The 24,207-nt window shown below is 38.2% G+C and overlaps 1 protein-coding gene across 1 annotated transcript in view; it reads right to left on the bottom strand.

The window, feature by feature from the left end:
• Window positions 1–24,207, bottom strand: part of cacna1eb (calcium channel, voltage-dependent, R type, alpha 1E subunit b) — a 71,878-nt gene that overhangs the window by 8,303 nt on the left and 39,368 nt on the right. Inside the window, exons 18-36 of the mRNA XM_053497950.1 lie at window positions 24,091–24,155; window positions 19,418–20,131; window positions 17,733–17,998; window positions 17,297–17,459; window positions 17,067–17,196; window positions 16,654–16,713; window positions 16,414–16,520; window positions 13,514–13,610; window positions 12,579–12,739; window positions 10,318–10,455; window positions 9,545–9,746; window positions 7,673–7,837; window positions 7,329–7,439; window positions 7,011–7,091; window positions 6,555–6,674; window positions 6,386–6,451; window positions 3,875–3,966; window positions 2,721–2,895; window positions 565–692 (exon numbers count right to left, since the gene is read on the bottom strand). Coding sequence (XP_053353925.1) covers window positions 565–692; window positions 2,721–2,895; window positions 3,875–3,966; window positions 6,386–6,451; window positions 6,555–6,674; window positions 7,011–7,091; window positions 7,329–7,439; window positions 7,673–7,837; window positions 9,545–9,746; window positions 10,318–10,455; window positions 12,579–12,739; window positions 13,514–13,610; window positions 16,414–16,520; window positions 16,654–16,713; window positions 17,067–17,196; window positions 17,297–17,459; window positions 17,733–17,998; window positions 19,418–20,131; window positions 24,091–24,155 — 3,041 coding nt within the window. The remainder of the gene's footprint in view (window positions 1–564; window positions 693–2,720; window positions 2,896–3,874; window positions 3,967–6,385; window positions 6,452–6,554; window positions 6,675–7,010; window positions 7,092–7,328; window positions 7,440–7,672; window positions 7,838–9,544; window positions 9,747–10,317; window positions 10,456–12,578; window positions 12,740–13,513; window positions 13,611–16,413; window positions 16,521–16,653; window positions 16,714–17,066; window positions 17,197–17,296; window positions 17,460–17,732; window positions 17,999–19,417; window positions 20,132–24,090; window positions 24,156–24,207) is intronic.

Raw genomic sequence — 24,207 nt, 5'->3', positions numbered from 1 at the left:
TGAAAAATCATATCTTCATTATTTATTTATTTTTTTAAAGGATGAATTGTGACATTAAATCTAGATTTCTTTTAAAGACTACTTAGCTAGATGCATTTCACTGATAGCAGCGTGAATGCTAGCATGTATGCTAAATGCTAACAAATTTGAAATATGCCTGTTACTGATACAAATATATTTAATATGTGTTTATTTCAGGAACTTTAAAAGAAATTTTTAAGTTAGTGATGAGCCCATGGCTTTTGTTGCAGATAGCTGATAAAGCTCGTTAAATTTTCCCCTTTAGCAGCCAGTGCGACTGGATGAATATATTATTAGTGTAGGAATGATTTATAATCGTTCGATGCAGGGTGGTTTAGCTCGGTTGTGCAGTGCTTTCCTTGTGATTGGAGCACCGTCAACTCATTAGTGGACGTCTGTAAGCTGTTTCTATCCCTGAGATCATTTCCCCCCCTGACTCAAGCTAGCATATGTCTGACCCTAGCTGCCAGATTTCTCTCAGTGACACTCCTCGGTCACACAGCAATTAGAATCCCTCGTTTTTGTGCACTGTTTCTGACTCACCACGCTGCTCGGTCAAACTCCCCCCAGATCCGAACGAACTCGTCCAGATGGTGTGGCCCCAAGATGGACGAATCCCGTGTCAGATACTCAAAATTGTCCATGATCACAGCTACAAAGAGATTTAGCATCTAAGGAAGGAAAGGAAATAATAATAATAATAATAATAATAATAATGTAATGATCAGTGTTTAATAATATTAAACACAACTATATTTTACTTTCTCTGTGGTTCTCCTTCTATTAAATTGACCAAAAGATTTTTTTTGCACTGCTTTAGATTTTCAAAAGTGAAATTTAAAAAATATTCCTTACATCAAAGGCTGTAACATCAAAGGCTAAACATAAGTATGTCTTTATACACTATGGAAATGAGCAGGATATAACACGTTCTTAATAATATCAATAGTTTATATAGAACCTTTGTATTTTATTTTTCCATATTTTCAATTTTTCTTAAGTGACAAATGCAATGTTATTTATCAATTGCATTGGTGTTAGTTATTGTATGTCATCTGAGTTAGCTATTTTAGATCATCTGTGTTTGCTACCTTATGCCATCAGTATCAGGTATTCATACTGATGTTAGTTATATTGTGTCATTGGTGGTAAGTTTTGTGTATCATCACTGTTAGCTCGTCTATTTAATCGGTGTCATCTTGTTTCTATGATTATTGTAAGCTATTTTATGTCAATGGCGGCACGGTGGGGCAGTGGTTAGCCTGTCGCTTTGCACTTCCAGGTCCCGGGTTCAATTCCCGCATTGGGTCTGTATGCATGAGCTTTGCATGTTCTCTCTGTACTTGGTGGGTTTTCTCCAGGTTCCCTGGTGTCCTCCCAAAGACATGCAGATTTTTAATCACCCATAGTGTATGAATGTTGACCGTAGGTCCTACAACAGTTGCACAATTGTGAATAAATACAATGACCACCGTTGGCCTCCACAGTCCCTATTTAGACTACAAAGATTCCTGGTTTGATGGATGGATGTATGTTATGTCATTAGTGTTAGCAAGTTTATATAATTACTGACTATTTTTTGTTTTTATCATTAGTGTTAATTTTTTTTTTTGTCATTGGTTGCAGAGACATTAGCTATTTTATGCCATCAGTGTTAGTTATTTTATGTCATTCGTGTCACTATTTTACATCAGTTGTGTGTGATACTTTCTGTAACTGGTGTTAGCTATTTAATGTAATCGGTGTTAGCTATTTTGTGTTTTAGGATAAACTATTTCATGCCATCATGAGTGTGAGCTATTTTCCACCTTTGATGTCATCTTTAAAAAAAAAAAAAAAAAAAATTGTGGATAAGTACCTACAATGTAAAAGTTTATATTTTAGTTTTCATATTAGTAATTAAGATGTGTCACTGGAGTCACAATCGTCTTATAATTCATTGTTGGTGACCTAATATTATATTTAATTCAAAATTAATAGGAAATTCGTCACTCCTATGACACAATGTGATAATTTTTAGTGTTGCAAGAATAATTGCAACATACCCTGCCCACCACCCCCTTTACTTTTCCATGGTGACACAGTGTTGCGTGAGCTGTTTTTAAATATTGTAATCGGATTGGTTTTTAAATTTTATAAATTAGTGCTGCCTGTTTTTCATAGCACTGCAACAACCCTTTTTAACACTTTTATGGGTATGGACAATTAAATAAATTCTCCCAAAAATGTATTTAATGACTAAAAACCCATTAAAAATACAAAGTGATTTAATATACATTTGAGTGTCTATAGCAATTTCTTTACTCCTGTTGTTTTTTTTTTCAGTACAGAATGCTTTTTAAAATTTTTATCATCGCGGTTGTCATTGCATTAACTGTACATATGTTGATGAATAATGCACACCAGGTTATTTAGATAAACAAGTCTGTTTATCATGAGTAACAGATAGAAAAAAATAACAGATTCGTGTTTTGATTTTGACACAATGAAGAAATGAAGCCACATGACAGATGCAAGGTTAAAAGAAGTACAAATCAATTTATTTAAAATGCTTTCATATGTGCACATGATGGTAAGATGCTTCTTTTATCTGATTAAATGCAGACTAGATTTATTGTTGAAAGTCTGAACTTTGCAGCCTTTTCTGTAGTGTATAAATATAATAAATACTCTATATTTTGGAAACACTCCAGGCTTACCAGGAAGGAACTGAAGAAGATGAAGGAGACGAAGTAGAAATAGGCGAAGTCAGTGCCACAGCCGCCTTCGTGATCTGGGGAGATGAAGGGTGGAGCGATGGAGGGGTCTGGCTCACACTCCTGACCAGCCAAACATGACAGCATGATCTCCTGCCACGACTCTCCTGTCGCACTCCTGCAAACAACACACATGTCATGCTTAAAAGTTAGTGCCTCCTCTTTTTTAATTCGATGTGTTTTTTTTGTGTAAAAATATAATAAAAATAATCTGATTATAGCGGGTCTCAGTATTAGGCAAATGCTTTAACAACCTCAGACCAACAAAAATATATAACTGTTTCTATCCTACCATTATTATTATTGTTCAACAAATATTATCTATCTATTATAATTTAACAAACATACAGCAAAAACAAACACATGTAGACAATACTACGTAATGCTGGTTTGGAGCATTCGGATGTGTGTTAACACAATGCCGGGAGGCATAGACATAAGCAATGGTCTTAGAGAAGCAACAGTTGTTGCAGATCATCTGGAAAGGGTTATAAAGCCCTTCATGACAGCACAATTAGATGAAGACTGAACAAGTACGGTTTGATTATAAGGGTTTGTAGGAGAAAGCGTTTTCCATTTAAACAAACCACAAGACTTCTGCAATAATGTCCTATGGGCAGATGAGACCAAAGTGGAGTTGTTTGGACTTAATGCCCAGTGCCATGTTTGTCAAAAGTTTAAGAGCATTTCAGCCTGTCACACCTGGCACTGTAGGGGTGATGATTGAGCCTTTTTTTGTGTTGCAGCTACAGGACCTGGGCACCATGCAGCCATTGAGTCGAACATGAACTCCTCTGTGTACCGGAGGATTCTAGGGGCAAATGTGAGGCCATCTGTCCGACAGATTATGCTTGGTCGAAATTGGGTCATGCAACAGGACAATGATCCAAAGCACACCAGTAAATCTACATCAGAATGGCTAAAAAAATAAAAGAACCAAGGGAATGGCCTAGTCAAACTCCAGACCTCATCCCAATTAAATTGGTACTTTAGGAGAGCATTATCAAGTACCCGAAAACCACAATGAACTGTGGCAATGTTAGGTTTAGGAAGTTTTATCCCAAAAGTCTAGGTCAACACCAATCCACCGCACTCACCTGAACAGCAGCATCAAAGCACCGAAAAATGTCTTGAAGTTGTTGTGCTGGTTTATATGGCTCTCATCGTTCAGCTTGATATTTCCAAACACCTACAGCGACACACAGGTGTGAAACACAGCTCAGACAGACCGGATTCAAAACCAAAAAAAGGTTTTGGTAACACTTTATTTGAAGGATACCTGCGACGGGCCTTCATAAAACATTCATAAGCATTGCTGTAAATCTTTAATAAAGTAATAATCAAGAATTAATGTAAGGCTTATATCAGAACTTGTGAGGTGACATTTCATGTAATGAAAGCTTAAAAGAGTGAGGAGAAAGGAACTCTCAATTTTTAATTAGTTTGAGACTGTTCCTATTTATAATTATTCATCCGTAACTTATTATTTTTTTTTGTCCCCACCAACAGCACCCACATGCTTTCAGCTCTTTTGTGGAAATTGTGCGTTCTTTGGATTGCGTGTTTACTTTCTATAGAAGCATATGATTAGATGTGTGTTACTTTATTTGCCCTCCAAATGACCCCCCTTATCCCTCTTATAATAAACGAGCTAAAAAAGGAAATGGAAGTATTTTTTTATACGCAATTTTTTTTTCTCTCTTTAATTTAGTCGTGTCCAATTCCTCCCCATCACTAGGGGGCTCCCACATTAAGGCTACTACTACCACTTAGCCTGTTTCCTCCGAGCCACGTGACGCCAGCCGACCGCATCTTTTCGAAATGCTCGCTCACGTACCGTTGGGGGCGGCGTAACACAGTCAGAGGACAGCGCCATCTGCTTTTTCCGCTTGCGTGAGCTCACAGACGTCCCTGATTGGGTGTAGAGCCGTGATTAATGTGGGAGCACGAAGTACCTCTCATCCCTCCCCTCTGAGAGAGCTCGGCCAATCAGCTCTCTCTACACCTCCGGCTGCGAGAGGTTACAGAATCACCAGGGAATCGAACTCCCAATCTCCGGATGATAGGGCGAACACTTTACCACAGCACTTGGAGGCCTTTTATACGCAATTAATTTTTTTTTATGGTTATGGAAAAGGTATACTAGGGCCTATAATAATGTTTGCGTAAGAAATGATAAAAATAAAGAAATGCAAGCAAGCAGTAAGAGATTCTACAAAGAACAGACTTTTTAAATTAAAGTTCACAAACACATTTTTTTTTATACCGTTACTGTCTAATTTTATGAACACTCAATAATCTTTGTTGAGTATTAAATTGATCAAAATAAGCCAAATCTTTGAGGAGCTCATTGTTCAAAGGCAAAAGGAAAGCTGTGGGTACAACGTTCCAAACTAGACATGTAAATTTTCTGAAGGAAATGTAAGTGTTGCTTGCCATGGCAGGAATCGGGTCTCTGGGCCTTTTATAATGACAGTTGTTCAGTTGCTGACGTAGATCAGTTGCTAAGGTGCTCTAAAGTGGTTGCTACAGTAGGGCGTGACTTGACAGCTTCACAATGATTCTGAGAGACCGATTGGTTGCCTGAATAAAACGAGCCCACCCCCATGTCTCTATGACTATGGGATCCACAGTTAGGTTCAGGTTCAAAGTTCCTATGGAAGCTACCATAACAACTGTGAGGACTTCCTGTTTCAATGGGGAGTACTGGAGTTCTAGCACTCCAGGGGTACCACTTATACCCTCTTGCGGGGTATGTTCTGACACAGCTTGCAAGCCTTTTCAAATCTGGTAAATTTGATATTTCTACAAAATTCTTGCTCGGAACTACAACAACGGAACTACAACCTTGAACTCTTCTGTCACGACACAATGCAACTCCCTGTTACCTTCTCTGTACTTCTCCATCAGCATCCTCAAAGCAAACACTGCATCTGTTGTACTTTTTCTAGGCATGAAACCAAATTGCTTTCTAGGCATGAAACCACCTCTGCCCTTAACCTACCTGTAGCTTCCACTACTCTTTCCCAAAGCTTCATTGTATGGCTCATCAGCTTTATTCCTCTGTAGGTGCCACAGCTCTGCACATCTCTCTCGTTATTAAACATCGGCACCAATACACTTCTCCTCCATTCCTCTGGGATTCTCTCACTCTCCCAGATCCTGTTAAACAGACTAGTCAGAAGCTCTACTGCTCCCTCTTCTAAGCACTTCCACATACCAACAGTTAGTGGGATGTGGAGTGATACATATAGTTGAATTTCCCTGTGCTGTTATGCTATACATCACCACTTGTGGAATACCTCTCATCCTATCAGGCTGCTTGGTTTCTAAACTATTTCACATTTAAGCATTAGGCAGACACCCTCATCCAGAGCAACTTACTTTTTATCTCATTAAACATCTGAGCAGTTGAGGGTTAAGGGTCCAACAGGGACAACCTGATGGTTGTGGGATTTGAACCTGGGACCATCCAAAACGTAGTCCAATGCTTTAACCGCTTGTGCACCAGTTGTTGTAAGGGGGACTCAGTTTTTCTTAAATGCATGCAAAGGAGGCTCCAAGAAAAAAAAAGGTTGGGAATCACTGGTGTAGACAGTATGACGTACCTGCATGCCAATGATGGCGTAGATGAAGAAGAGCATAGCAATAAGCAGACACACGTACGGCAGAGCCTGAAATGAGAAATGTAATGAGTTTAATTTCTTATTTCCCTTAATTCTTACCCATGTAGAACTGTGTCCGGATTCAGGGATTGTAGCCCAATATGGCTTTTACCTTAAAGGACTGAACGAAGGTCCAGAGGAGTATTCTGATGGTATAGCCCTGTCGGAGCAGCTTAATGAGCCTCGCTGCACGAAACAGCTTCAGGAAGCTCATATTAAATGTGTTGACGGACTACAAGAGAAAGAAAAAGAAAAAAAGCATTTTTTACATTGTTTTTATATTTATAATAATCCTGATGGTGTTTTTTTTAAAGAACTTTTTTGTAAAACCATTATTGTTTAGAGATCTTTATTCATGCTGATTTATTTTATGAAATAAAATTTCCTCTTACAGGAAAATAATCAAGAATCACCAATCGTTTTAACATCCATTTTTAGGACTTATTCAGGGACTACAGACCAGAGCTTGGTTAGATCAGACAATGCTTTAGCTACGATTAAAACAAAATGAACGACACCTGAAAGATGAGCAAAAATAAAGTTTGAAAAGGGATTTTATTTTTTGTACCTGCAGGTCTACAACGATCTCAGTGATGCTGCCGAGGACAGTGATGAAGTCAAAGATGTTCCAAGTGTCTCGGAAATAATTCTGAAAAAACAAACAAGGACAAATCAATAGATTACTGTTTAATGTGACTAATAAAGGTATTTATTAGATAAGATACTTATTTGTATTATTATAATTATTATTTGCAGTATTACTGATTTAGGTTAATTGAAGGAGAAATTTAGTAAATACTGTAAATCTGTAGTGCCTTCGATAAGGTGTAATGATGTTCTGTTTTTTTTGTTTGTTATTATCTGAACCCGTCTCTGATCAACTCACCATGAAGCCAAAGGCCAAGATTTTGAGGATGCACTCCAAAGAGAAGAGCACGGTGAAGGCTGTGTTCAGGTGCTTCAGTACCATGTCGTAGGCAGCTGGAGCCGAGTGATACTGCAGCAACAAACATCAAAGAATGTCTGAGATGCAACGGAATATCGTTTGCTTTAGACCTTTGTTACTTTCTGATCTACTGTAAGTAACACGAAGTTCTAAACCTCTCGCTCACTCATCGTAATCCTGGGTACAGAGTCGCTTTTTTTCTTTGTTCCTACTGTATATAAAACCATTACTCAGATAGGCAGTTTAGCTATCAGGTTGATCATACGGAATAGAAATATACTTGCCTTCATCATGAGGACCACAGTGTTGAGAGCGATCATGACCAGGACTGTGTATTCAAACGACGGAGAGACGACAAAGTGCCACAGTCGGTACTGGAGCGTCTGGCGGTTTTGGGGCATGTAGCGCGTAAACGGCTTCGCACTGATAGCAAAGTCTATGCAGGCTCTCTGAAACATTCAGGGAGGGAATGAGGTGGAAAACAAATGGTTAATGCAATATCATTTTTCAAGTACCTTTTATATGACAAATGTTTTTGTTCAAATAATTTAAATTGAAATGATTAAGTGGTTGAGAGTAAAAGTTCAAACGTACTGTATGGAGGAAAACTACTGTGTTTTTTCAGCATTTATGCACCAAACAAACGAACAGCAGCGAAGAACTATAGTGCCGTGAAAAAGTATTTGCCCCCTACTTGATTTCTTTGCTTATCGAACTGTGTACATCTAACTACACCTGAATCCTGGATCAGTGGAATATGCCGGATTATGCGCCTCTCACAACACCTGGCTCTTTCCCATTTTACAGATTTCGATATTGGACTACCCGTGCCTGTTTGGATAACCTGTTTAGAGTGTAGTGTTTTATTTAATACAATGCTAAACTGCATTCACGTCCTCTGAGACTCATTTCATACTAACGTGTCTTCATTAAGCTTGATACTTGCACATACTGACATCATATCATCATTTGTAAATGACTCACTACATCCCATTTGACCCAACATGAGCAAGACAACAATGTGTTTAAAGTACCCGAAATAACCCAGAATTTTGACCCAGCATAAACCAGCCAACGATGTGTTTACAGAAACAAAACAGCATTTTTTTAGTGAGTATTTTTATTATATATATGAGTATTTGTAATGTTTTATTCTGAAAGTCTATTTTTCCAGTTATTTCTATATTTAAAGTTTGATGTCTTTTTTTATGTTTTTTTTTAAATTAAAATAAACAGATACAAACAGAGATAGGCTATATAACAGTTCATTCTTTGTACAAATAAAATTATTAGCTAGTGAACTTGATCGTCTGTCCAAACAACATTTAACCAATGTTTGTTTTTTTGACTCATTATTATACAATAAATATCAATATCTCTGGTTCAGATCTGGTTCAGATCACTGTAGTATTTCTTCGATACAACATATTGTTAAGACTTTTTTGCGCCACCTGGCGATCATTTCACGAATGACTTCAAAATGCAACTGATTTATTTTGGCCGCCTTCATTTTGCCACAGCAGTAAGCGCGGCGGTAATGGGCATTCTGGTCGGCTACCTACTGTACTGTCTATCACCATTTCAACATGTGCACTACCAGTCTATGCCATTTAATTCCATGATCGTTCCTGATTTTTCTTTCTTTCTACACTGTAAAACAATGCTGAAGGCATCCAACATATACAATAATCTCCTCTGAACAGTTGATATTGAGATGTATCTGCTACTTCTGCTCTGTAAATCCTTCATAACGGCCCTAATCTGAGGTGCTGTTTGAGGTTAATTGGTGATTTCTGAGGCTGGTGACACTAAATGAGCAGAGGTCAGTTCTGGTCTTGCTTCCCATGGGAAGATTTCATATGTGTTACTTCATAGTTTTGAAATCGTCAGTATTGTCCTAGAATGTAGAAAATGAATAACTAAACAAAAGACATTGTCCAAACTTCTTGCCGTTACTGTTCATTGTTCATTGTACATGTCCACACACTGCCGTTTTACATTCATACACATTGAACGCGTCACTTTGAGACCGGATCGAGAACAATTAGCAAATACAGTATGACTCATATACACAATTAGTCATACAACACACTCATTAATCAAAGGCCCACATGCAGAGTTTTAGACTTACTGACTGGTTTAAAACTAAAGCTCACCTCATTTTTCTCCAGGTTGCACTCCTCCATCATTTTGTCCCCTTGCTCCTGGAACGTGATGATGATCAGGGCGACGAAGATGTTGACGAAGAAGAAGGGGAAAACTACAAAGTACACCACGTAGAAGATGGACATCTCCATGCGGTTGCCTCGGCTCGGGCCGTGATCTTCCTCGGTCACGTCTACCGAGTGCTGGAGAACCCTAAACATTCAGCACAAACACTTTCTGTGCGTAACTCAACTCTGAATACACATAACTTTCCAATATGTCAATGAATACTGACGAATCACGTCCCAAAAATGATAAAAAAACACTTCACCAGTAGGTAGCACTTATAAGGCTATATTAATATTAATAGCCTTTTTATAAAATATTTATAAACACTGCTGTATATACAGTAGAAATGCCACTTGTCTGAGCTGTTGTCGATATCTTGGTGTAGTCTTGAAATGAGTCTCTCTAAACGCTTAGCTCTGTTTACGCCAATTATCATGAAGGCTTATGTAGGAGTTATGACCATCTAATGAACACTAAGTAAACTGTCACCCACAATATTTGACTATTTTTTTTTTTTTTGTTATATTAATTGTGACAGCAGATTATTCAGCTCATTTCCTGGATCTGTGAAGCTCGAAACATCTTGAGGGGTCAGGATGATGAGACCACAGTGGCAAAAAGCCCAGAATGTTGCATTCTTCTGCTGTAAAGCTGATTTTGTGGATAGGAGATGAGCACGAGCTAGAACTGGTGGGTGGATGGAACGTGTACGTACTGTGGCCAGCCTTCTCCTGTGGACACGGTGAAGAGTGTGAGCAGCGCCCACATCACGTTATCATAGTGGAACTCGTGTCTCTTCCACTCTCGCTTCTTCACCTCCTTCCTGTCCCTCCCGTAATCGATGTAGTAGCCTCTGAAGACACACATGGCCATGATATTGTATCAATAGATGATGTATATGTGTGTAAACATACTGTGTATATACGGTATATTAGTATATTTAATGTAAATATTATATATATATATATATGATATGTGCAGGGTCAGCCAAAAATGTAAACACACTTTATTAAAAAAAGAAAAATAGTACGATGTATATTATATTAATATATAATATTACTATTATAATATTGTTTTAAAATTATTATCATTTATCAATATATAATGTATAGGAATAAATTTAGTATTCAAATATTTATACAAGTTTATCTTTTCCTGAAGTGTGTATACATTATTTTGTCTGTCGCCGTATATTTACTCACACAGAGAAGTACAGTACACGCTATATAACTGTAACAGTTAGGTTTATAGAAACACTGTGTATAACACAATAGAAATCATCCCTGTTGAAGTCTTCATTCTTTTCGGCCGTAAACTATTGATGAATTTTCTTTTCAGAAGCTTAACAGTAGTCTCGGCTGCAGACGTTCCTTCGGTAACAACTTGAAAGGCTGATGCGTCACAAAAACTGAAAACCTGTACAGTCATGGCCAAAGTGATGTGTTCTATCAATTTCTACAATTTTGGAAGGAGTCTCCAGTGCAAGTACATTATAACAAGTCAGAAATGTGTTTGCGATTTGCACTTTCTCAGTTCATAACACAGTCTGTGTATTGTTTTATCAACTTATCAAGAGAGAGAGAAAAAAGGAGAGGCTGGTGATTAAACATCTGTTTAAAGCTGCTGCAAAAGACGTCATGACTAATTAATTGGACTTTGCAGATGTCGCACTACATTAAAGGTACCATATTAACTGTCGGTCCCATATGTTTCAGTGTCTTGGGAAATGAGCTACTGCCGAGCCACGCACTTACTGTACCAGAGAAAAGCAACAGAGATAGACAGAGCTAAGCAACAAGTAGGGGACGGAATCTGCTTATATGAGGTCACATTAGGGAGAAATGAGGCCTTTTTTTTTTCGTTTTTTTGTACATAGAGATTGGAGACTCACCTGTAAATGTCCAAACATAACAAAAAAAAAATCAACTAAAATAAATAAATAACTTCAAATGAATATGTATACAGAATATGTATCGACAGTAACTACACAGTATATGGCTAACTATAAATAAAAAGTATCGGATAGAAGATTGAAGATGTTCTGTTATTGAAAAATAATCATATTACTTTTAGGAAAAATAATTTGAGGCAAATCAAATAATACATTCTTTACTATGGTCAACTCAACCCTTGAAATTCTGTATCTGTGTGTGTGTAGGATGAGTGCGTCTGGGGTTTCTTTTACTTTTTGAGCAGATGGATGGAAATCGTTAGCCGAGAACGTTTTGACCATCAGAACTTTTGTTCAGATCATTTGAAGATAATGAATTTTTACTGGCTGGTACGAATCTCATATTACAATTTTAATGATATTTGCTTTTTCTTTTTTAAGAATCATCAACTATTTTTGTTAGATATATTAAATACATCTCTTAGAGGCATTTTGGAGAGTGCATGGTTTCTTATAATGTCTACATGTGAGACCTCTAGCGTCATTACGAATTATATTTAAAGTATGTACATACAGAATGAGGTCATGGTTTTATGTAGGACGATCTAGACTTTGTAGGGACATTTACTTTAAAGACCATGAGAATTTTTTTTTTTTTTTTTTCACACAAACTATGGATTTTAACTAAAGAAACTGATAGAACCTGAAAAAGTTTACCTTTTGGGTATTTAGGTTAAAATCATCATCTATACCACTTTATCCTGTATAGAGTGTCGCAGGGGGACTGGAGCCTATCCCAGGAGTCTTAGTGCACGAGACAGGGTATACCAAAAATTCATCACAGGGCACACACACATATACCCACACTCATTCACACACTACAGGCAATTTGTGAATGCCAATTAGCATAATCTGCATATCTTTGGACTGTGGGAGGAAACCGGAGTACCCGGAGGAAACCCACCAAGCATGTGGAGGACATGCAAACTCCAAGCACACAGAGAAGGGAATCGAACCCGGACCCTGGAGGTGTGAGGTGACAGCGGTAACCACTAAGTCCGGATTTGAGTGTGTGCGGTACTCACTGGCACTCCCTCTGTGTGCCCATGGAGCCGTCTGTACAGTAGAAGAACTTTCCTTTAAACAGCTGAACCGCGATGACGGCGAAGATGAACATGAAGAGCTTGTAGACGATCAGGATGTTGAAGACGTTCTTCAGGGACGTCACCACGCAGTCGAACACGGCCTGAGATAAAACACACACAAATAAAACTCTCAGGCCTCACTGGAACACACTCACCGTTTCGTTCGGCAACGACATCCAGAAATAAACCTTAAGAACCGGAAACTGTACGAGTCGGAACAGCTGGGAGCCATTTCCAGTTTCTGTACTCGTAGAAATCACACTGTGTTCGACATTAGACGCAGCTAAAATCAATATTGTGCAGTTTTGCTTTTCGATAACAACTGTTTTCAGGCAGAATCAGAAGTATTGGCGAAATACATATATACAATACGGTACAATGCGGATTAAAGACGCAATAACCGATTTCATAAACATGGACTTATAGGGACGTTATTAACTAGAGTTTAATGCCATAAAATGTATTTTTTTGAAAAAATGACTGCTATTTTATTTAAAATTCAAAGCAGTTAAGGCTTCGAGTACTGAATAGGAAGCTGTATCTGAATAGTATAGCTCATGGTCGCTCTGAATGAAATTAATGTTGAACTGTATCATTTTACAATTACTACTTGATCTATTTTCTCTAACTGTGCCAGTAATTTAGATCATACGGTATATTTGAGGTCAACAAACTTTCATTCAGTGGTTTTATTAATGCTAAAATATATATCACATAACAAAGACAAAGCAGTCATCAAGTCCTTCTCGAAAAATGTGTGAGAGATTTTCAGAGCACTGAACCGCGGTTCAGGGGCGTTCTGCTCTTGTTATTGTGACTGCTCGAGTTTTTCGAGTGAGCGTGCAGTGGAGAACAATTCGAACACATCCTGGTACCTTCAGCTTCGGGAGCCTTTTGATCGTCTTGAGAGGCCGGAGAACTCTCAGCACCCGCAGAGACTTAATAGTCTTGATGTCTCTGCCTTTGTTGTTTCTGTGATTGAAAAAACTCCCATTAGGTGGATTTCAAATGGACTGGAACTTAAAAGTCAGAAACTCGCAGAGACATAATCCTCTTTTAGTACAGAAGAAAAAAAAAAAGAAAGGAAACTATATGGCATTATAACTCATTTTTTTTTAATTATTTACTAATGCAATACTGGAAACACTTTTCTAGACATGTGAGTATTAATTAAATAATATCATTTAGATTTAGGCTATAAATTAGTTTTTGCTTACAAAATGCATCTAAACATAAATTCAATTTAATTACATTTTATTTATATAGCACTTTTAATAATGGTCATTGTCTCAAAGCAGCTTCACTAAATTAAGAGAAGATTATGGAAATAGGAGAAAGTAAAAATGTGTATAGATCAAAGTGATCTGATGGATTCAATAAAGAACTAAAGGGAGATTTTACTCTCAGAACTGTGTTCTATCATCCTGGTGAGTAACTCTGCAGGACATACTTATGACCCAATCCTGATATCCAGCCTGTTTCACTGATATATAAATCGAGTACTTTTAGCATATGTTGGGCGTTCAATTCAAACTGGGACTTGTGATGAAATTTCTCAGGAATCACATGGTTAAAGGAGTTCCTGGGAGGCCGGCGTTTCTGATTATGGCTCGGGTGTTCTGAGAAAACCTTCTACCTTGATGGTATCCAAGCACCAGTGAAACACTGAGATGATAAGTGCATCGGGATTATATAGAGAAATAACTGGATTCTTTCACTCTCATGACTGTGTTCTATCAATCCGTACAACCAACCAAAAGTCCCGGTTTGACTTGAACGCCCCTCATACTTTCAAAAGCTCGCATACTTGAACTATGTATGAAGTTTGCGGCATAATTTTTTATTATAGTAGTGTTTAAACGGTGCCTGCGTTTGTTCCGTGTCCTCCATGTGCCTTGGTTAATGAACGGTCATGTGAATGTTCTTTCACTGCTTCCTCGCTCCTCAACTGTGTGCGCCGGTTTCGGGGTTAAGTCCTTGATTGGATTGTTTATTTATTCCCCGTTGTGTCTCAGTACCCCTGAGAAGTCTTGCCAATTGCATCATGCAGTTCTAAGCCCTGCTTTCTGACTCATGCCTTTATTATTATTGTTATTAACATTGATTTTGAAATATCTTCATTTAATGCTGCTTGACTCTGTAAAGACCCCTGCTATGGTACTTACAGGGATTTTTGCATTTGTCCAAATTCAGCCCACGTATTAAGCATAGACACTTTTTTTTTTTTTTTTTTTTTTTTTTACGGTAACAAAGTACATATAGTAGGTCTGCTAGAAATTATCTCTGGCATACTACACTGACATTCAAATTCACTCGTGGATCCAATTACCTGGGAATTACATCACACTGCTACACTAGTTCTCATTAATATTTATATTTGCACAGTAATACATTCAGACACCAAGAGTTGAAATGTAAAACCACTGTTCGTATTCGTCACTGCATTTTTCTAGAGGGGGATGCCATAAAGAGGTAGTGCATCCTGGGAAATTCAGCCAAGAAAGTATATCATACTCGGTGCTCAGATCTTTGACTCAGCTATGATTTAATTCTCAACATAAAATGTCTTTGAATATAGTGTACGCGTCTCGGCGTTGATAAACACCTTATAAAACCTTATGGGAGGTATTTAACTGACAAAACACTCCACAAACGGCACACATGAACATTACTGACATAAATAATGCATCTGTTTAAACAATATGAATGAGAAGTGTGTGGCTTTACCCCATAACATTCCTGGCAGCCACAATGACACAGTCCACAGAGAGAACAGAGAGAGAGAGGGACGACAGAGAAAAAAACATTTACAGCAAGAACAAGGTTAAAAACGGAGAAACACTGCAGTGCCACATAAAACATCACCGTCATCACCAGTTTACATCAAGCCGACACTTCTTTAGGTACACTTGCTCGACTGCGTGGTAACGCGATTGTCTAATCAGCCAATCACATGGCAGCGGCTCAACCCATTTAGGCATGTAGACATGGTCTAGACGATCTGATAAAGTTCAAACTGAGCATCAGAAGGGGAAAGAAAAGTGATTTAAATGATTTTGAACATGGCGTGGTTGTTGGTGGCAACGGGCTTCTGCTACCGGTGCTATAGTGGTGTGGGGGGTATTTTCTTATATGCACCTACTGAGCATTATTAAATGCTGCAGCGTAATTAAGTTAAGTATTGTTGCTGACCATGTCCATGACCGCAGGATGTCACGAAGCTAAAATCATCTCAAACTGGTTTCTCGAACATGGCAATGAGGTCACTGTACTCAAACGACCACCACTCCACGGATCTAAATCCTACGGAGATGTGGTGGAACGGGAGATTCACATCATGGATATGCAGCCGACAAACCCACAGCAACTGGAATGTGCATCAGGAGCACCCTGTTGAATCTGTGCCATAAGGAATTAAGGCGGTTCCAAAGGCAAAATGTACCTAATGAAGTGGCCGGTGAGAGTTTGTTCTATAATATCAATAAGTACCTCCTTGTGAGCTTTTAAATAGGGATTATTAGTTAATTGTAATTATGGAAAGTGAAAGATTCCAAGAAGTAAATTACAAATATGATAAAAGGCGATCAAGCTTGTGGAACTATCAAAAAGTTCTATAAATAAATAAATAAACAGACTTGTGTTTTGTTGTTTTAACTAGCTATAATTTTAACAGATTAGAAAATCCAGAAAAATACATGATACAATGTAGCTACTGTATCGCGTTTTAGTATTAGTTCAACGTGCAAAGCCAGTTAGCTACAGGAAAATCACTCACGTAAGAGCGAAGGCGATGAGAGCTCCAACCACCACGATGAAGTCCAGGATGTTCCACAAGTCTCGGAAATATGAGCCGTCATGCAAAATGAGGCCCTGGTCGATCATCTAACAGGTATGAAGGTGAAATAAAATAAAATAATACTATTTTCAGTATGATATTAAAACAAAATAAACGGAAATAATTGGAAGAAAGTGTTAAAATTTATAAAGTACAGTATGAAAAAAAATTGTTATATACCTTTATGATCATTTCAAATGTGAACACGCCAGTAAAGACGTAATCGAAGTAACGAAGAACCTGCGGGAAGAGAAAATCCAACAATGAAATCTGATGATTTTTAATATTTGTTTTTATTTATTTATAAAAAAATTATAAAGATTTCACATTAACTAGTTTTAAAAAATGCTCATAAACAAATATATACATAAAAAATATCGCCAAATAAACAAATGATTGAACAATAAAATAAAAATTTCATGTATTTTTTGAATCAGGTAAAAATTTCTGAATTATTTTGAAAAAACATCACATAAAAAAAAAAAAACCTTGATGTCACTACAAGTAAAAAAAATGCAACCCATACAGTATGTATCCTACAAGCATGGTTTGGGTTCCTGAAGTGTAAAAAACTAAAATGTTAAATTTCCTACTCGGTTGCGCTCGGAGTTGGTGCACACGGGGTCCTCTGCGGCCAGAGCGATACTGCTAGCCACGATCACAAGAAGGATGGTCATCTCGAAGTAGCGTAGTGTCACTACATAGTGGCAAATTCTGCGGATCCTACGATTTAGATTCACAAGAATTACTTTTCAAGATGTAGTTTTATTGTAATTTGGCTTAAACATAACATATAATACTTTGGAATCAACTGGAAGCTTACGGGTTTTTGCTTTTGAAAATGAACATGCTATCCGGTGCCTCAGGTTTGGTAAGCTTTGTTGGGCCGTCTTCATCCATGTCGTCATCATCGTCATCATCCTCATCCTCATCATCATCTCTGCTGGTCTTTTCTGAGTGACAGGCTTCCACATCCTTAAAACTGACTGCAATAGATCACAGATCTCCATCATGGACGATAAGCTACTACATCCAGCGAACATATACGAAGAAGCGTTAGAGCTATTTAAGATAGGCCTCATAGTGTTCCAATAGGAATAGATATAGAATTTTATAAACAATGTAAATCAACATTACTAAATTTGTACTTGTTGAACTGTAGTGGAATTCACCGACTTTTTGCATGAGAATTTTAATCAAATAATAAATGTACATTACAAAATGAATAGAATAGTTAATAATAGCAATGATGACTTTACCAGTCATTGGCGTTAACTCCAAAAGTGGCTGCGCAGACATCTCTCTCCTAATGCTAGCTTCCGACTCCCCCTGGTTTAAATAGCATGCATTGTTCTCGTTATCGATGGCTTCCCCTGAGAGGTAATTAAGCTCTGGAGCATTTTCTCCCCGGTGCTGCGGGCAGGACTCGGCCTCTCCGTCTTCGTCCAGAGCCATGCAGGTGCACTGAAGTCCAGACTCACTCTCAGACACCTCGGATCTCGCGGAAACCTCACACACACTGTCCCTGGAAAAGGTCATCATAGGTTCGTCATCATCATCAAAGGATTTCTGAAGCCACAGAGCACTTGCAAGTGTATATGACTGTTTTTCAATAATTTATATGATGCATATTGATGAATAATAGTAAGTAATATGGATGACTAGCTTAGGGGAGTGGTTGCTCAGGTGGCTATGGCTCTAGGTTGCTTATTGGGAGGATCTGAGGATCTGGGCTGGAGGCCCTCCATTGGTGGGTTGCTACACCCCACACTACCCAGGCACTGCATGCAGTTGTGGTTCTAAGCCCAGTTAGACAAATGAGAGGGTTGTGTCAGGAAGGGCATCCCGTGTAAAAACTGCACAACATTTATTATCATTTTTTTTACCAATGAAATAATGACTGGATGATGGGCACCATGGCTCGCCAATGCCTGCAAGGACCAAATCCCCACAAGACAAACTTCTAAAAAAAGTCAATGCTGCCATTAGAGAAAGCACTAGAACACCAATTGCAACACACCTTGCTGTGTACAAGGCTTAGCTGGCCTTCGAATTCCCCAGATCTCAATCCAGTCAAGCATCCCTAAAAATTTACCAGACAAAAAAGTGCAATCCATGGAAGCCCCATCCATGGAAAACCCACAGCACCTAAAGGATCCACCGCTAATGTCCTGGTGACAGACACCACAGCACACCCGCAGGTCTAGTGTAGTCATGCCCCAAGGGTACGGAGCTGTTTACCAATACTGGGCATCCTTTTTTTTTTTATAGATAAAACAATCGCATACATTTATGAAGGAAAATCATCAGACTGGAGACTTCAAGCTACAGTTACAGGGCTAGATATATTTGTGATTCCACAAATGGTAACTGCGGTATCTAGACTTATGTAGGCAAAGTCAAAGATTTCTGCTTGTTATGGAGAGGTCCATTCTTGCAACCTTTCCATCGTCCAAACCTTTTCTACCATGACTGCAAATAATCTCACTATTAATCTGTTTCCAAACGTCTTGTTAAGCTCTGGTCTCTTTTTTGCCTCTATTGACCTTGTCTTTGCTTTCTTAGGTTCTTGACCTTTGCTTGTCTCTTTTGGATATTGACTGTGGTTGCCCTGTGATGACTTTGAACTAGAACTACAATTTAGACTTTAAATAGCTAACAGTAAATAAAAAGACTGAAATATATCCATTTCTATATCTCTATAAGCTTTGGCTGGAGTTACCAACTGTGCAGAGTTTCCAACGGTTTCCCTGTGTCTGTGTTGGTTCTCTAATTTGGGTATAGTTGGTCACACTACATTGTGTTTGAATGTATGTGGCCATAAAGTCCTGTCCGGAGTGCATTTAAAACCCTGATCAGGATAACCTGCATACTAAAGCTGAATTATGCTGAACTCTAGACATGATGTTCCTTGACATTACACAACGTCCAGAAAGTGATGTACCTTTGCTGTTCCAGGCTAGCTTGATGGGACATAATTGGTTCACTGTCGTCCGTCAGTAAGCTTTGTCTGGACTGAGAAGCCTCTCCGTCATCTCCTCCTTCCGGACCCTGTTCCTCGTCTGTGTTTTTACTCTCTGTCCTGGACTCACGATGCCTGTGCCTCCGGTGTCGGCCACCTTGCACGACACCTGCCGCCGCAGCAGCTCGGAACTTTCTTGCCACCCGGTGCCTCCTGTCCGTATTGGAGCGATGGACAGTGCCTGAGGATCTGTCCTCCATCCCTGAGCCCATTAGAGACACTGGCTCAGATTCAGGCGGTTCAGGTAGCGGGATTGAGATAGACATGGGTGGTTCAGGTAAAGGCATGATGACTGACATTGGTGACTCAGGCAGGTGTGCTGGACTGGCTTCAGCAGAAGGGACAAGGGTGTGTGTCTGGTGGTGGCCACTCATGGGTGTGCCCATGGGGTCCTCAGTGGGGCTGTCGAACAGAACCTCGCGACTTGCCATTTGACGCCGTCTGCGCAGCTGGTTGGCGCGCTGCTCCCACACAGACATCTTGATCTTGTTGCGTCTGTCACGCCGGTTGGCAAAGGCATTAGGAGGCTGCTCTTCACTGGCTTTCGCCCCCGCTGTCTCATCCTCTGCCTCGGCTGGGTTAGGCCTGCCTCTATGAATGGCTCGTTTTCTGTAGAGATATGGTCTGCGCCTCCGTCTGCTTCCACAAAACACAGACTTAGTCACAAAAATAATTATCCTTTTTTTTTTTTTTTTCAATTCACAATCACAGTATCATTCACGGGGAGTGTGTGTGTGGCTTTGACCAAATCTGAGAAATTAGAACTTTCAAAAATAATGGTTACTGGTTCGGGTTGAAGAAATTCAGAGTTGCTGGAAAAAAAAAAGGGGACATTCGTGGGGAGGAAAATAAAATAAAACAAAGAAGGACCCTTGAAATATATATATTTTTTTTCTGGTAAATGAAAAGGACACAATTTCCAAACAGAAACAGTGTATTAAGGTTGCACATGTGGAGTAAATGAGACAAAAAGATGAAGATGAAGGATGGAGGTGGAACAGGTAAAAAAGGGGATAGAGAGACAGCGCTACTCACATTTATACGCATTCTTTTGTTGTCCATGTGACCAAATGAATGATTGGTTGGAAATAAGCCATTAGTGTACTTGTACAGCAGACAGACAAAACAGTCAGAGTGACAAAGACCAACTCGAGATCACTGAAGATGGACCAATTGATTGGCTACAGAAGATTTTTCTTTACTCATGAAAGAAATTTCATAATTTGCTCTAGGATACTTTAAATAGCCCTCCCTTCCCAAACCAGCCATGCATCTGGCGTGTTCCTAAACCACCGGAATACATGACATTTTTGAATGTCTACACAATTTATCGCAGAGTGCAAACATTTCCCAGTACAAACACACACACACAAGTTGTCTTATTGGATTTCGGCTTCTGGATGGGCTCAGATCCTCAAAATACCTCAATGGTACAGCCAGACTGCACGACTTAATCCAAGCCAGAAGCCAAAAAATCCAATAGGATCCCTGTTGAAGCAACGGTGCCTAAATGTCACTGCACTTTCTCTCACACAGAGTGCACTCCAGAACAGGTTTACTCTACATGATAGGTTTTTTTCTTTCCTTCCCCCACACTCCCTTGCTAATACTGCTTTCAAAAGCCCAAACTTCAGTGTCATGTTCTGAATGCCAGTGATTCTTGTTCCTCGTTCTTACAAAACTTCAGTTCTCGAATGGATGAACCTCTCAGCACTTTCTGCCAAACGCCGTGGGTTGCATACAGTAGATTGAGAAAACTCAAGACATAAAAAAAAATAAAAATAAAAAATCGAATTTCCCCTAGAGAAAAGCTTTCATGACTGGCTAATGCGGCGGACACATGGCTGTCTAGTCAGGCTTAGAGCCATCCCTTATGCAATAGCATGATATATCTTGCAACAACTCGGCGAAGCTTTCCACATCATAAAAAGCTAGCGCTTTAGTGCCAGTGATGGTTTAGTCTTTGTCACTCCATAACCATAAACTGACAAGACAATACAATGGCAGCATCATAATATTTTGGCATTAAGTATTTCAAGCTATGCTGAATGCACCAGGCAAAGGTTTCTACAGGAAGCATCAGACAATTTTTCCGCGGCTTTCATCATCCAAGATACACGTCAACATCATGTTTTCTCCCACAACAATTTAATTATCAGGTTAGTGCAATTATTATTATTTTTTTTCACATAACATTTTGGGGGTAATGTAAATAACTGGTATAGTGGACTTTAGGTCTTAAAGTGATACTGGTCTTTCATTGAGAGGGAAGAGGCAAAAGGGCATGCGAGAGTGCAAGCAAGCAAGCATGCATCATTCCTGGTTTAGAAAAACAGGATTTCCAGGTGCATAACCTCAAATGTAGTTCCTTAAAACTAAAATAAAACTATAATTTTTAGTTTTTTAAAACTAATTAAAATACAAAGTACATAATGTTAGTTCAGGCATAATTTTTACGCCAACGACATAATTGATCAAACTTAACTACACTTAAAGTTTACATGTTTAATGTTAATTTTCATTCTAATTCTGGGTACAAGGACAATCACAGGTTTATTCTACTATGCTCAATCTAATACACTTAAGTTTCCATGGGAACAATCAACAATATTAGACTAAAATAAAAAAGAAATATTTAAAAAATGGAAAAATATATATCTACTGCTTTTTAGCCAAGAAATAAATGTTGTCAGTTTATTTTTGATTTAAAATGATAAAGGAGTCTCTGGTGTCAGTGCTCCAGCATTGGGACTGAGGACTGTAAAAAATGTTGTTGTAACAGCTCGCCACTAGATTTTATACAGAATTAAGTCAACTGATGTTAATTGATGTTGGTTTAAATGTTAAATAATCCTAACTTTAATTTTAACTTACTGATCTTTGTGTCTAAAGGTCTGAAAATACTGTATATCCAGTACTGTGCAAATGCCTCGAGTTCCACTCATTTCTTCATATTTTGTTCCAGAGAGCCAGACCTTCTTGTATTTTTAATACAGTCTAGAGGATGAGTTCTCCAGGCTTCCTGAAGGACTTTTTGCCTCTCTTTTTTTTTTTAACAAATTTTGTCTCTCAGTTTCAGTCCAGTCCCTATACATGACCGTTTTTTGAGAAATATATATTTTTCGTTTGTTAAGCCACACATTGACTTATGTTTTAAAAAAAAAAAATAATAAAAAAATTTACTTGAGGCATGAACCAGTAAGAAACAGGTGCAGATGATGACAGATGATCAGGTCTGCGATTAGTTCACTGGTGACGCTGAATGCGGAGTGGAACAGACGAGAGGGGAAAAGAGGTTGCTGCTGAGGGTTTTACATGAACAACCAGTTTTTAAATAGATTTTTCCTATTTCTTTAATTTAATCTACATCAGATAATTTCATTTAATATTGACAAAATGATGGTCCCAAGACTTTTGCACAGTACTGTATTCAATTGAATAAATTCTGTCTCCCAACATTCAGCCTGGCTTATAATTTTCCCAATAAATCGCAGCAAAGATAATGTATTAATTGATGCTTTAATTCATATTAAATTATTGTTTTTTCACTCATCAATGAAATAAACAAAGAATAACATTATTGTAGTTGCTGGAATTTACAGGCATGATCCACAAAGTAATGTTTTTAAAAAAAACTGAAAGGTTAAATAAAAGGTGTTATTAACATAATACCTACTTAGTGTCCTAGCAAAACCTACATTTTTTATATATGATTAAACATTTATATCATCTATTATGATTTTTAAATAAAAAAAATTATAAAAACTTTATATTATAAATAAATATCCCTTAATGAAACAATAAAACTTGGGCAGTGTTTTATGACTTACTGTACTTTCTATATAAAGTCACTATAGTCTGTATAGTCTATATATAGTCACCTACTATGACTGTCTTACAATAACCTTGTAGATTGATAAATATTTAATCAAAATAACCTAGAAAGTATTAATTTTAAGTGAACAATAATTAGACAGCAGAAAGCTCCAGACCTACAGCTATAGCTCTCACACAGGTGTTGATTATAACAATGTAAAAAATACATGTTTCTTAGAAAAAAAAAATCAAATTGTACGAAATCATGTTTTTAAAATATTTGAAAAAAATTTACCCAAAGTGTCCCCAATGCCACCACATATAGTGTTTTGCCGCATTTTAGTTTCCGGCCAGATGTGGCCCATCTTTAAGTTCTGGTCCGTATCATACTGTACAGTATTTCTAGTCTAATTAAGGTTTACAGGTTTTCTGTCTGTGGGAAACACACTGCGACATCATGATGTTGAGTAAACACACTCAATCTTTGCTTTGCATTATTTTCCTCTTTTACATTTAGCAAATAGCAAGGAACATTCTATAAGACTCATTCCAGCAGCGACAGACGGATGGCACATTAATAAATGATGCTAGGCCATATGTAGTGGGTTTGTAACAGTTTGATTACGAGAAAGAAAGTTTCTAATGACACTACACCATCTTATCAGGCTAATTCCTGCCAGTTGATTCATGTTCAGCTACATGAAAACGACGCTATATCTAGTACATACAGTACAAGGAGGAGGGGGCACAAACTTACTGACAGGACTGATAACACTTACTCAGAGAGGCCAAACTCCCGACCCTTGTACCGCTGATTAAAAAACGCCTCTTCCTCCTCTTCATCCTGGACACATTCAGATTGACTGGGTCATGTGCCAGTTGTGGTTTTCCTGCAT

This window comes from Clarias gariepinus, chromosome 1 (assembly GCF_024256425.1).
Source record: "Clarias gariepinus isolate MV-2021 ecotype Netherlands chromosome 1, CGAR_prim_01v2, whole genome shotgun sequence".
In the NCBI taxonomy this organism is placed as follows: Eukaryota; Metazoa; Chordata; class Actinopteri; order Siluriformes; family Clariidae; genus Clarias; species Clarias gariepinus.
This window is presented reverse-complemented; position numbering and strand designations above follow the sequence as displayed.